Source organism: Armigeres subalbatus, chromosome 3, assembly GCF_024139115.2.
Source record: "Armigeres subalbatus isolate Guangzhou_Male chromosome 3, GZ_Asu_2, whole genome shotgun sequence".
In the NCBI taxonomy this organism is placed as follows: Eukaryota; Metazoa; Arthropoda; class Insecta; order Diptera; family Culicidae; genus Armigeres; species Armigeres subalbatus.
Window position 1 is genome coordinate 126,188,730 of NC_085141.1, and position 14,845 is coordinate 126,203,574.

The window sequence follows — 14,845 nt, forward strand, 5'->3', positions numbered from 1 at the left end:
TAATTGATTTTCGCCCATTCTGTCATGAATGCAACCTTACTACAATCTCCACTTTAATAAAAAGGGGTCATATTTAAACTGCAGTTTAAATTTTTACTGAGATTGTTAATCTACTAAGCACTGACTCTCAGAAAATAAAACATAGAGTATGTAAACATTTCGTTAACTCCACCTTTCACTTCCCCAGCTGCCTATTTCTCCAATCGAAGAGTTTATGAGAGATATGATGGCTGGTTAATTAATGTGCAATTATGAAGAAGCTACAACCAAAATAATCAAGTGCACAATATACAAGTGAACCAAATAATGAAGCATCCTGAAAAGTAATCCGAGTGGTCACCAGTAGGAGAATATCAATTTGATAAATTTTCAGCATAGTGCGTTCTCCAGAATTTGGTCTCTGAAAATACGCTTGTTACTTTGTTGTACACTGCCCTTATTCGCAAAAGAGTCCCATGTAATTTTCGCCGACTTATAATATGCCGTTGAATTTATCAAACTTGTTTTACATGGAGAAATGCAAAAAAAATCTAATAAATTGGAAAAATTGGTATCTTTCCAAAAAATTGACATTATATTCTTTATCCGTTTTTATTGCTGTGGGAGAATCAAATGAACCATACTTAAGTTTATTTTTTGTGTAAAAGAGTACCTATCAAAATCTGGAATCTGATTTTTATGCGAGTAAATATCAAGATGAGACAACAAAAGTGGGATTTGTTTTCAAATTTGTAGAACAAAGCCTACTAAAGTTTTTCTTAAACAGGAGACAATTTTAGGCTAATTTCTGAAAGAAAATCAAAATCGTCAAAAACTTACATGGGACTCTTATGCCAATTCTGGCAGTATTATAGTCCCCTTTACAACCTCGTGCTTATTGAGTCTCACTGAGTACATACATTTTGTTATTAATACGGCAAAATTAGCTTACGTCTGAATATAACGCAGTGTTTCAACTTGCCCCGATTCGCGGGGCAAGTTGAAACGATGCATATAAGCAAATAATTTAAATATAAAAAATATTTATAAAAAGTTTGTTAAGGTTGTTTATTTTTTATGTATAATATTTGACCCGAACTAGCAAACACCGCAAACGGATTAAAAATATATCAAAGGGTGATTTTTTACAGCACTTCGAATTTCAACTTTGAAAAAACCGTTTCAACTTACCCCGGTGTACCTTACTTTGAAGTTGTAATTTTTTTTTCATATCGACAAGCTCAGTGGCAGTGAAGCTGGTAATATGACGACGCATGGCCGCCACCCAAGCTGAATAATGTCCTGCAGGTTTCCGACCCGAAGAAGATGAGAGTGCCAGTACCGCCCACAACTGAACTCTTGAAAGGAGGCTTCCGGGCCTCTTGAAAGGAGGCTTCCGAGCCTCTTGAAAGGAGGCTTCCGGGCCTCTTTAAAGGAGGCTTCCGGGCTTCTTGAAAGGAGGCTTCCGAGCCTCAGGAAAGGAGGCTTCCGAGCCTCTTGAAAGGAGGCTTCCGAGTCCCTTGAAAGAAGGCTTCGGGGCCTCTTGAAAGGAGGCTTCCGGGCCTCTTGAAAGGAGGCTTCCGAGCCTCCCGAAAGGAGGCTTCCGAGCCTCCCGAAAGGAGGCTTCCGAGCCTCTTGAAAGGAGGCTTCCGAGCCTCTTGAGAGGAGGCTTCCGAGCCTCTTGAAAGGAAGCTTCCGAGCCTATTGAAAGGAGGCTTTCGAGTCCCTTGAAAGGAGGCTTCGGGGCCTCTTGAAAGGAGGCTTCGGGGCCTCTTGAAAGGAGGCTTCCGGGCCTCTTGAAGGGAGGCTTCCGGGCCTCTTGAAGGGAGGCTTCCGGGCCTCTTGAAAGGAGGCTTCCGGGCCTCTTGAAAGGAGGCTTCCGTGCCTCTTGAAAGGAGGCTTCCGGGCCTCTTGAAAGGAGGCTTCGGGCCTCTTGAAAGGAGGCTTCGGGCCTCTTGAAAGGAGGCTTCCGGGCCTTTGAAAGGAAGCTTCCGGGCTTTTGAAAGGAAGCCTGAGGCCTTTTGAAAGGAGGCTGAGGCCTCTTGAAAGGAGGCTTGAGGCCTCTTGAAAGGAGGCTCTGAACCTCTTAAAGGAGGCTTCAGGCCTCTTGAAAGGATGGTTTCGAGCCTCTTGAAAGGAGGTTTCAGAGCCTCTTGAAAGGAGGTCTCTGAGCCTCTTGAAAGGAGGATTCTGAGCCTCTTGAAAGGAGGCTTCTGTGCCTCTTGAAAGGAGGCTTCCGAGCCTCTTAAAAGGAGGCTTCCGTGCCTCTTGAAAGGAGGCTTCCGTGCCTCTTGAAAGGAGGCTTCCGTGCCTCTTGAAAGGAGGCTTCCGAGCCTATTGAAAGGAGGCTGCCGAGCCTCTTGAAAGGAGGCACTGAGCCTCTTGAAAGGAGGTTTCGAGCCTCTTGAAAGGAGGCTTCTGAGCCTCTTGAAAGGAGGCCTGAGCCTCTTGAAAGGAGGCTTGAGCCTCTTGAAAGGAGGCTTCTGAGCCTCTTGAAAGGAGGCTCTGAGCCTCTTGAAAGGAGGCTCTGAGAGCCTCTTGAAAGGAGGCTTGAGAGCCTCTTGAAAGGAGGCTTCCAGGCCTCTTGAAAGGAGGCTTGAGAGCCTCTTGAAAGGAGGCCTGAGCCTCTTGAAAGGAGGCTTCTGAGTCTCTTGAAAGGAGGCTTCTGAGTCTCTAAAAGGAGGCTTCCTGAGCCTCTTGAAAGGAGGCTCTGAGCCTTTTGAAAGAGGCTTCTGAGCCTCTTGAAAGGAGGCTCTGAGCCTCTTGAAAGGAGGCTTCTGAGTCTCTTGAAAGGAGGCTTGAGTCTCTAGAAAGGAGGCTTCTGAGCCTCTTGAAAGGAGGCTTCTGAGTCTCTTGAAAGGAGGCTTCTGAGCCTCTTGAAAGAGGCCTGAGCCTCTTGAAAGGAGGCTTCCAGTCTCTTGAAGGAGGCTTCCGAGTCTCTTGAAAGGAGGCTTCTGAGTCTCTAGAAAGGAGGCTTGAGGCCTCTTGAAAGGAGGCTTCAGGCCTCTTGAAAGGAGGCTTCCGGGCCTCATGAAAGGAGGCTTCCGTGCCTCTTGAAAGGAGGCTTCCGAGCCTCTTGAAAGGAGGCTTCCGAGCCTCTTGGAAGGAGGCTTCCGAGCCTCTTGAAAGGAGGCTTCCGAGCCTCTTGAAAGGAGGCTTCCGAGCCTCTTGAAACTAGGCTTCCGAGCCTCTTGAAACTAGGCTTCCGAGCCTCTTGAAAGGAAGCTTCCGAGTCTCTTGAAAGAAGGCTTTCGAGCCTCTTGGTAGGAGGCTTTCAAGCCTCTTGAAAAGAGGCTTCCGAGCTTCTTGAAAGGAGGCTTCCGAGCCTTTTGAAAGAAGGCTTTCGAGCCTTTTGAAAGGAGGCTTGAGCCTCTTGAAAGGAGGCTTGAGTCTCTTGAAAGGAGGCTTCCAGGCCTTTTGAAAGGAGGCTAGGCCTCTTGAGAGGAGGCTTTCAGGCCTCTTGAAAGGAAGCTCTGAGCCTCTTGAAAGGAGGCTTTCAGGCCTTTGAAACAGGGCTTGAGCTGCTGAGCCTCTTGACAGGAGGCTCTGAGCCTCTTGACAGGAGGCTTCTGAGCCTCTTGAAAGGAGGCTTGAGCCTCTTGAAAGGAAGCCTGAGTCTCTTGAAAGAAGGCTTTCAGGCCTTTTGAAACGAGGCTGAGCTTCTGAGCATCTTGACAGGAGGCTTCTGAGCCTCTTGACAGGAGGCTTCTGAGCCTCTTGAAAGGAGGCTTCTGAGTCTCTTGAAAGGAGGCTTCTGAGCCTTTTGAAAGGAGGCTTGAGGCCTCTTGAGAGGAGGCTCGAGGCCTCTTGAAAGGAAGCTTCCTGAGCCTCTTGAAAGGAGGCTTTCAGGCCTTTGAAACGAGGCTCTGAGCCTGAGCATCTTGACAGGAGGCTTCTGAGCCTCTTGAAAGGAGGCTTCCAGGCCTCTTGAAAGGAGGCTTCCAGGCCTCTTGAAAGGAGGCTTGAGGCCTCTTGAAAGGAGGCTTCTGAGCCTCTTGAAAGGAGGCTTCCTGAGCCTCTTGAAAGGAGACTCTGAGCCTCTTGAAAGGAGGCTTGAGCCTCTTGAAAGGAGGCTTCCGGGCCTCTTGAAAGGAGGCTTCCGGGCCTCTTGAAAGGAGGCTTCCGGGCCTCTTGAAAGGAGGCTTCTGGGCCTCTTGAAAGGAGGCTTCTGGGCCTCTTGAAAGGAGGCTTCTGGGCCTCTTGAAAGGAGGCTTCTGGGCCTCTTGAAAGGAGGCTTCCGGGCCTCTTGAAAGGAGGCTTCCGGGCCTCTTGAAAGGAGGCTTCCGGGCCTCTTGAAAGGAGGCTTCCGGGCCTCTTGAAAGGAGGCTTCCGGGCCTCTTGAAAGGAGGCTTCCGGGCCTCTTGAAAGGAGGCTTCCGGGCCTCTTGAAAGGAGGCTTGGGCCTCTTGAAAGGAGGCTTCCGGGCCTTTGAAAGGAGGCTTCGGGCCTCTTGAAAGGAGGCTTCCGGGCCTCTTGAAAGGAGGCTTCCGGGCCTCTTGAAAGGAGGCCTGGGCCTCTTGAAAGGAGGCTTGGGCCTCTTGAAAGGAGGCTTCGGGCCTCTTGAAAGGAGGCTCTGAGCCTCTTGAAAGGAGGCTTCCGGGCCTCTTGAAAGGAGGCTTCCGGGCCTCTTGAAAGGAGGCTTGCTGGTCTCTTGGAAGGAGGCTTCCGGGCCTCTTGAAAGGAGGCTTCCGGGCCTCTTGAAAGGAGGCTTCCGGGCCTCTTGAAAGGAGGCTTCGGGCCTCTTGAAAGGAGGCTTGGGCCTCTTGAAAGGAGGCTTCCGGGCCTCTTGAAAGGAGGCTTCCGGGCCTCTTGAAAGGAGGCTTCCGGGCCTCTTGAAAGGAGGCTTCCGGGCCTCTTGAAAGGAGGCTTCCGGGCCTTTTGAAAGGAGGCTTCCGGGCCTCTTGAAAGGAGGCTTCCGGGTCTCTTGAAAGAATGCTTCTGGGCCTCTTGAAAGGGGGCTTCCGGGCCTCTTGAAAGGAGGCTTCCGGGCCTCTTGAACGGAGGCTTTCAAGAAGGCTTTCGAGCCTTTTGGAAGGAGGCTTTCGAGCCTCTTGAAAGGAGGCTTCCGAGCCTTTTGAAAGGAGGCTTCCGAGCCTCTTGAGAGGAGGCTTTCGAGCCTCTTGAAAGGAGGCTTCCAAGCCTCTTGAAAGGAGGTTTCCGAGCCTTTTGAAAGGAGGTTTCCGAGCCTCTTGAAAGGAGGCTTCCGAACCTTTTGAAAGGAGGCTTTCGAGCCTTTTGAAAGGAGGCTTCCGAGCCTCTTGAAAGGAGGCTTCCAGGCCTCTTGTAAAGGAGGCTTCCAGGCCTCTTGAAAGGAGGCTTTCAGGCCTCTTGAAAGGAGGCTTCCAGGCCTCTTGAAAGGAGACTTCCAGGCCTCTTGAAAGGAGGCTTCCGACCATCTTGAAAGGAGGCTTCTGAGCCTCTTGAAAGGAGGCCTGAGCCTCTTGAAAGGAGGCTTCCGAGCTTCCGAGCCTCTTGACAGGAGGCTTCCAAGCCTCTTGAAAGGAGGCTTCCGGGCCTCTTGAAAAGAGGCTCCCGTGCCTCTTGACAGGAGGCTTCCAGGCCTCTTGAAAGGAGGCTTCCAGGCCTTTTGCAAGGAGGCTTCCGGGCCTCTTGAAAGGAGGCTTCCGGGCCTCTTGAAAGGAGGCTTCCGGGCCTCTTGAAAGGAGGCTTCCGGGCCTCTTGAAAGGAGGTTTCCGGGCCTCTTGAAAGGAGGCTTCCGGGCCTCTTGAAAGGAGGCTTCCGGGCCTCTTGAAAGGAGGCTTCCGGGCCTCTTGAACGGAGGCTTTCAAGCCTTTAGGAAGGAGGCCTTTGAGCCTTTTGGAAGGAAGCTTCCGGGCCTCTTGAAAGGAGGCTTCCGGGCACCTTCAACGGAGGTTTTCCAGCCTTTTGGAAGGAGGCTTTCAAGCCTTTTGGAAAGAGGCTTTCGAACCTTTTGGAAGGAGGTTTTCAAGCCTTTTGGAAGGAGGTTTTCAAGCCTTTTGGAAGTAGGCTTTCGAGCCTTTTGGAAGGAGGCTTTCGAGCCTCTTGAAAGGAGGCTTCCGAGCCCCTTGAAAGGAAGCTACCAAGCCTTTTGAAAAGAAGCTTCCGAGTCTTTTGAAAGAAGGCTTTCGGGCTTCTTGAAAAGAGACTTCCGAGCCGCTTGAATGGAGGCTTACGAGCCTTTTGAAAGGAGGCTTCCGAGCCTCTTGAAAGGAGGCTTTCGGGCATCTTGAAAGGAGGCTTTCGGGTTTCTTGAAAGGAGGCTTTCGAGCCTCTTGGGGGAAGGTTCTCGAGTCTTTTGGCTTTCGAGGCTCTTGAAAAGAGACCGTGCATGTTATGTATACAATACAATGTTTTAGAAAAAAAAATTACACAATTAATTGTACATACGTCCGCTATTACGGATTTTTGTCCGAGGTACAGCCGAGGGGCAGCAAAGGTATCCCTAGGGGTACATGTACCCTAGGTTGAAATCCGCTACCTTTCATACAGGGTAGTGATCGCTAGGATTAAAAGCACACGCTATGAGAAGTCCCCGGAGTTTTTGACCAGGATAGTGGACGGTTTGTTTTCGCCGTGTGTCAATTTAGCTTCCCACACAGTACGAGTCCGACCTTGTAGTACCACTAGTGACAAAAAATAAACTGATCGACGCTACATTTTTTTTAACTGGGCAAGGCACTGACTTTATATGGAGTTTTTGACCAGGATGGTGGACGGTTTGTTTTCGCCGTGTGTCAATTTAGCTTCCCACACACTACGCGTCCGACGTTGTAGTACCACTAGTGACAAAAAATAAACTCATCGACGCTACATTTTTTTTTAACTGGGCAAGGCACTGACTTTATATGGGATCCCGAACCTTGTCCTCAAGCTGTTGATCCAAAATATATTTAGAAGTTGCCTACAACGTTGTCGGATGAAGGTAACTTTCCAGACCATTTGGTAGACGAAAAAACTCGTTCAGTTGCAGAAGCTTGGGAAACCCTTGAGGGGCCCTTTTGGCACACAGACCAATCTGCACCAAAGTACACCGAGGGTACCTGGTGGCTTACCAGGTAACCAGTTCGGTTGCTTTATGGTGGGCCGGGAGGATCAGGACTTCGACCAGTGTTATGGGTTTTTGTATTAAGTGGTTCGAGTATGATCTGTTATCATTTTTCTCTCAGCTCTGGTAGATAGTGTAAAGACATCTAAATGCTCGCACCATAGATTTCTCCCGACACATCTGCTGCGATGCCGAATGCACGGTCCTCCAGGACATTGTTTGGTAATATTTGCAGTTTACCGTCTTTCCAATCGCCCTAATCTTGTTTCATCGCTGTGATATTTGTCGATAGTTCTGGTCCGCAATCTCTCGATCTGAATGTCCGGAAAACCATTACCCTCAAATTTCCGGGGGACCACAGTGCGCAGCTTTGCTAAGAGTTCTCGCTTAACTTTTGAAAAGGACTTAAGTAACATTTTTTTCATGAATTAATTTGAATACAGCAATCAATAGCTTTCATGTTGTTCTGTTGATTGCGCCATTCAAATTATTTCATGAAAAAAATGTTACTTAGGACCTTTTGAAAAGTTAATCGAGAGTTCTTCGCTGGCGCTCCTACATTGATCAGCCGCCTCTAACATGGGATACGCACAGCTTTACAAAATAGCGTGAAATGGGCACTTCTTAATTTTACAGAATCAAGTTTCCAACAAAAAATATGAATTATCTCCCAATTCAAACCGGCACGGTTGGCCTGATCGTGTTAATATTTGTCTAATATTCATGATATGCTGCAAATATTAATGCTTACAAGATGCTCGGAAATACAGCTGACATTCCCAGGAGGCTTTTCAATACTGGCTGTGCCTATGCTAAGACAAGACAAAAGTTCAATTTAATTAATAAAGTTCTGAAGTTCTGGCAACGTTCATGAAAACCTCCAGAAAAACTTTCAGCTGACTCACCCAGTGTTTCAGCAGCAGTTGAAGTGTCCCCGATATACGAAGCCATTTCAACGATTGTATCATGCAACGTTGAATACTTTTGACTTTTGATCAGCGCCCGTACTTTGCTGATTCATGCATGTTCTCAACTCATATACGCGATACGCCAATGGTTATTGTGTCAATAGTCACCGAATGTTGCCATCGTTCCATGAAATGCTGACGTTGCATCCAGAGTTTTTCGGCGAAATTTGGTTTTTACATCGATTTTTGCTTTTCTTAATTTCAGCTTTAAGATCATACTCACTGTTTGTATTTAAGATACCAAATTTTGCGCTACAGAGTGACATATATATTTTTTCCTCAAATCAAAAGTTTTTGAATATGTCCCAGAGTTTATCAAAAAATATTGTAATCGACTTTCCAAACCTTTGATCTTAACAAAACCGCGGACAACAATAGAATAGCACCAGTCATTGATGTCTGTTTTTTTCAATTTAATATATTTTAAACTAGTCGTGATCGTATATTGGTTTTATTTGAACATAAAAACATGTGATATGCGTTATTAGGCAGTATGTGATATGCGTTATTAGGCTGTGAAAAATGACCGTTTGTGTATATAAGTATTTTTGTAAATTTGTACTCACTTAATAAACAATTTTGAATTGATTGCGTTGAAGTCTGTCTACTTATTACTTATACGCATGTACCGATTCTTTAAAGCAATTCTTCTAATTTTTGCCGGAAATGATCACGGGTGATCACAAACATAATCACCTAGGCGTCAACTGATGCCACGGGTATGTTAGTAAATACAAACAACCATGTGAGCAGAGTCTCCAATTGTCTTTTCAAGCATAATTGCCCCATGTCGATGAAAATTGAAGCAAACATGCGACAGTTATGCCTGTAGGGGGCTCCAACTTCCATAGTACAACTAATATAAAACATGTATGTGACTTGTTTGCCGCGCATGATTACCCTGTAAATATGGACATACCGCTGGCTGCTCTAACCAAAATATTTGTCATCTGTTTCCAGCGCGAAATTATCCAACTACATGTGGGCCAAGCCGGCGTACAGATTGCGAGTGCGTGCTGGGAGCTATACTGCTTGGAGCATGGCATCTATCCGGACGGGCGTTTCTGCGATTGCACGATCTACGAGGACTGTAGTGCGTTTTTCAGCTGCGACAAAAAGGGCCGCTGCGTGCCGCGTGTGGTGATGGTTGACCTCGAGCCTTCGGTGATTGACGAAATTCGGATCGGTGCGTACCGGCATTTGTTTCACCCGAGCACGCTGATCACCGGCAAGGAAGACGCGTCGAGTAATTTTGCCCGGGGCCATTTCACGCTAGGGCGAATGATGATCGAAGGTGTGATGGAACGGATCCGAAAGGTTGCGGAAGGGTGCTCCACCGTGCAGGGGTTTATGATCTTTCACAGTTTGGGCGGTGGGACGGGCAGCGGGTTCGGAACGTTGGCTTTGGAAAAATTGTACGACGATTATGGCAAAACGACGAAAATAGAATTCAACATTTTCCCATCGCCGAGGATTTCGCCGGTCATTGTGGAGCCTTACAACGCAGTTCTCTCGACGCACGTCGGGATGGATTATAGCGATTGTGCTATTCTGCTGGATAACGAAGCAATTTATGATGTATGCGATCGAAGTTTGAGCGTGCGGGAGCCGACGTATACGAATCTGAACCGACTAATTGCGCAAATTGTTTCTTGCATTACGTCATCCCTTCGTTTCACGGGAGCCATCAATGTGGATCTGCTTGAATTTCAAACGAATCTTGTTCCTTTCCCGCGGATACATTATCCCTTGGTTACCTATTCGCCGTTGATTCCATTTCGGAACGCTAATCACGAGCAGTTGACCACATCGCAGATAACTTCGGAATGTTTCGAGCCTTCGAATCAGTTGGTCAAGTGCGACCCCAGGCTAGGGAAGTACATGTCCTGTTGCATGCTGTACCGAGGGGACGTCTCTCCTGTGGATATAAACCGTTCGATACAGGATTTAAAATCCAAAAAGACGGTTAACTTTGTGGATTGGTGCCCTACGGGGTTCAAGATCGGAATCAACTATCAGCCTCCGATAGCTGTACCGGGCGGTGATCTGGCGAAGGTGGACCGGGCAGTTTGTATGCTCTCCGGTAATACGTCTGTGCGGAGCGCATGGGAACGTATCGTACGAAAGTTCGAGCAAATGTTCGATCGGAAGGCGTTTTTCCATCACTTTCTAGATGAAGGTAAGTTTATTTGGAGCAAAGAGGTCGTTTTAAGGGTGCCATTTTTTTTTAAATGACCAAATAAACACGTTTGCCAAATCAAACTAGCTATTATTGAGTCTTCTCATATTAAATTTTACTCCATTGATTTTATTTTTGGTGGAAAGTTGACAATTTATGCAAATTGAAAATTAAAACAATTAATACAATTTTGGTAGCTTTACTACATATTTGACATAAAAATACAAAGTGTTCAAACGGGCGGAAAGCTGTTTTTTACATAGTTTAATAAAATCTAATTTCAGGCCTGGAAGAAAGCGATTTGTGTGAAGCAAAGGAAAACTTGTCGACGCTCATTTGTGACTACGAAGAAGTGGAAAAATAGCAAAGCACGAACGGACAAATCCCTTCTCCGCAAAATTGCAATCATTATTGTTCGTTTGTCCAATGCTATTAAGCATCAATTAAATGCACGTAAACTTTTCGAAATAAGTGAATTGATAAAAGCAAATGCGCAATTGTTGCGAATATCAGTTGTTGCGACATTACCGGTAGAAAACAAACATGGGAAGATTACGTTGCCTTCTGCTTTTATTGGCTCTAGCGGTTCCAGCAATATGCGGTTTCTGTACGAAGAACATCGTCGTAGATCTTGACGATAGCTGTGCGTACAATCCTATGGTGGCCATGTCCAAGCAATTGGGGTGGAGTTTGTCGAAGGAAAACTGCGCTGCAAAGATATCAGACGATGTTTTCGACATACCACCAGTGATGTTTTATGACTTCACTGATCCGGATAGGAAGTATACTCTCTTTATGGTGGATTTAGATGGGGCCAGTGGAGACGGGTTGGTATACGTGCACTGGTTTGTGGCAAATATTCCGGTAAGTATTGACATTTTAATTATTATTTCATGTGGAATGTAATGTATGCGAATTTTCCATCATTTCGTATATTTTTTGAATACTTCGTTGTACCTACATATTCAAAACTGACTTATCTATCTAGTCTTGAACTTGATTCCGAAATCATTTTGATTTGAAATTGCTTTGCCGTCTCCATCATATAGTTTGATCCGGTATTGGTTGCGAATTTGTGATCGTCATTTATCAGTTTCACTTATTTCAAGCAGAGTCAATGTCAATTATTTTATGACCGTCTGAAGTGTTTTGATGGTAAATTAATTTGTGAGATCAATAAAAAGTGTGCCTCGCTCAAAATGTGATCTTTATGAGTATGATTAAAGCAAGCCGCAATAAAGGCAACTGAACTGCCATTTTTTTTCTTTCGAACAGATCTAATTCGTTCGCCACAGGTATGTGTGTTATGCCATGTAAATAAAGAAGGTGCAATTATTAGACTGATGATTGCTTTGTGTTCACAGTTCCTCTGATCGATAGCATTATACTGCCAATGATCGCATATCAGTCCCATCTTCGCTGGATTTCCTATTCATATGGCACAAATGTGTGATTGTGGGCATGTATAGATGTTAGCACACGGCAGTCATTACCAGGCAAATTATCCATGTTATGCCTATTTGAAACTCTAGAAGCTTGGTGAGATAATTTGTTGATTCAATTATCTGATGCGCATTTTCAATGTTTAAATTAACACTACTTTTTAGATATGTCATGTCTTAATGTATGCTGCCATCTATCGAATCTTAGAATAAATTATTTGTCAGACAACTTATTTTGACCAGGAATTTGAAAACAAAGACGATGAAATAGACAAAAAACAAAGATTTTTTTGTATGTCTTTAAGTGATTTTTAAAATTAAATTTAAGTTCATCACTGAATCGAAAACAAAAAAGAAATATTTTTTATGCAAGGCAAGAAGAAAAAAATAAGACAAAGAAGACAAAGAAGGCAAAGGAGACAAAAAAGAGAAAGAAGACAAAGAAAACAAAGAAGACAAAAAAGACAAAGACAGGGAAGACAAAGAAGTTAAATAAGACAAAGAAGATAAATACAACAAAGAAAACAAAGAGACAAAGAAGACAAAGAAGACAAAGAAGACAAAGCAGACAAAGAAGACAAAGAAGACAAAGAAGACAAAGAAGACAAAGAAGACAAAGAAGACAAAGAGAACAAAGAAGACAAAGAAGACAAAGAAGACAAAGAAGACAAAGAAGACAAAGAAGACAAAGAAGACAAAGAAGACAAAGAAGACAAAGAAGACAAAGAAGACAAAGAAGACAAAGAAAACAAAGAAAACAAAGAAGACAAAGAAGACAAAGAAGACAAAGAAGACAAAGAAGACAAAGAAGACAAAGAAGACAAAGAAGACAAAGAAGACAAAGAAGACAAAGAAGACAAAGAAGACAAAGAAGACAAAGAAGACAAAGAAGACAAAGAAGACAAAGAAGACAAAGAAGACAAAGAAGACAAAGAAGACAAAGAAGACAAAGAAGACAAAGAAGACAAAGAAGACAAAGAAGACAAAGAAGACAAAGAAGACAAGAAGACAAAGAAGACAAAGAAGACAAAGAAGACAAAGAAGACAAAGAAGATAAAGAAGATAAAGAAGACAAAGAAGACAAAGAAGACAAAGAAGACAAAGAAGACAAAGAAGACAAAGAAGACAAAGAAGACAAAGAAGACAAAGAAGACAAAGAAGACAAAGAAGACAAAGAAGACAAAGAAGACAAAGAAGACAAAGAAGACAAAGAAGACAAAGAAGACAAAGAAGACAAAGAAGACAAAGAAGACGAAGAAGACAAAGAAGACAAAGAAGACAAAGAATATAAAGAAGATAAAGAAGACAAAGAAGACAAAGAAGACAAAGAAGACAAAGAAGACAAAGAAGACAAAGAAGACAAAGAAGACAAAGAAGACAAAGAAGACCACGAAGACAAAGAAGACAAAGGAGACCAAGAAGTCAAAAAAGACATTGAATGCAAGGAAAGAGAAGCAGTTGAAATAAGTCATGATTAAATTTATGTTGGGGATTAGTATTTGGAATATTGATCGTAACCCTAATATGTATGTTTGCAATCCAAAGTTCATATCAATACGCATCATACGACTGAGGATTTACAAATTATAGTGAACAGCACTATGGTGCTCCCATACTGCTAATCATGTTCATCGTGATCTACACTACTTTCGTCGGAAACGCCATCTTTGTTTCACTGGAGTAAACAGCGTTAACCGGTGTTTCCACCTTTCGCCGCTAGGTCTCTCGTTCGCATTTGAACTAAGATCTCTCTGCGTTTCAGAGCTCTCTTCCATTGGCTTAACATGTGCATTATTTTACATTTCAGGCGATCGCTCTGACGGAAGGCTTGACCTATGTGGATGGCGATACTATCATTGGTAAGCCGCTTTTCTGGTTTGATCCACATTCGAATACAACAATGTAACCACCTCTGTGCCACAATTTTCAGATTTTCTATCACCGTCCGCGGGACCCTATGAGCACCGGTACGGGTTTTATCTGTTCGAGCAGATTGGTGGAAACAGCTTCCCTCCGATGCCCCTCACGCGGGAGGAGTTTGATTTCGTAGACTGGATCAATTCGATTTACCCCGAAGGTGCACTTTGCGGTCCAGTTGCTTCGATTGGATTTAATTTGTAGTGGTCCACCGTTGGAGAGTGCAGCCGTGATGCAGCGGTAGCTTTTGTTGGATGAATGTAAATACATATACTGACTGTGGGTAGCTGCTGGCCGTTTCTTTTGCATACCGTAACGAAGGAAATTTCTGGATAAAATTTATTGGCAGCGCCGAATGGAAATGTAACGACAGATAAGAACCGGAATTTGACATTGTGACTACGTTCGACAGCAGCGACAGCATATGTTGGGGGCATGTCGATTTATATTGGCGTAAAGTGTATAACTTAGATGTGGACAGTGGAAGACCTGAACAACGATGGACACTTTGTAGTGATTCCAGGGCAGTTGCGACGAGTAGGGCCTGAAGATGATTCAGATGAATCAGGAATATCACTCTAAGCGGTACGATAACTTTGGGAACCGAATGGGGTAAAGCATTTTTAACGATTTTCTCATCTTCACCCACAGAGTAAACAATATATTCAGCCTAATAAAATACTGTATGACACTATAGATATACATTCTCACTTGATAAATATGTCGTATCTTGATCTCAAAATTCACAGATCTTTCAGCTTATTTTGCGAGTAGAGTGACGGTTTGTGAGGCGATTTTGATTATTGTTGCTTGAGGTTATCATATGTTATTAGAATAGGAGAGTATGGCTATTCTCACTTCACTTGAGCACATCACGTCAATCTACTCGTAGTCCATAGGTCCATTTGCTTTTACTGGCAAAATCGAATATGACCAAATCATAATGCTCATAGCAGCGCACAATGGTTTGAGGGCAGCCAAAACCTCAAAAATCGAAATTAATATTTACGTCGGAATTATTTTTTTTCTCATTTTACAGAATACTTATGAGATTCAATTCCAAAATATGAAGAAGTGTTGAGTTTTGACTTTGCTACATAATTTTGAATTGAACATGATTGTTTATTTTCAATCAAAACCGCTGTTTGACAAAACGTTTAGATCAGCATCGTGCGGCCTCAATTACATCGTTAACCCTAATATTATTTTAGGATTGCATTATCAAGGTAATGTTAAATATAGGTCACAGAACTCAACTTTGGTTGATGTACAAAATTATTTAATATACTCACACTTTTGAGATTGAAGTGCTTCAAAAGTATAGACACCGATTA

The 14,845-nt window shown here is 44.1% G+C and overlaps 1 protein-coding gene across 1 annotated transcript in view; it reads left to right on the top strand.

Annotated features, from left to right (window-relative positions):
• LOC134226450 (tubulin alpha-1C chain-like) overlaps positions 1 to 13,797 on the top strand; it is a 29,882-nt gene extending 16,085 nt beyond the window's left edge. The window contains exons 2-5 of the mRNA XM_062707226.1: positions 8,934 to 10,152; positions 10,437 to 11,016; positions 13,402 to 13,453; positions 13,525 to 13,797. Of these exons, the coding sequence (XP_062563210.1) occupies positions 8,934 to 10,152; positions 10,437 to 10,516 (1,299 nt within the window). The 3' untranslated portion in view covers positions 10,517 to 11,016; positions 13,402 to 13,453; positions 13,525 to 13,797. The remainder of the gene's footprint in view (positions 1 to 8,933; positions 10,153 to 10,436; positions 11,017 to 13,401; positions 13,454 to 13,524) is intronic.
• Positions 13,798 to 14,845: the final 1,048 nt, after the last annotated feature.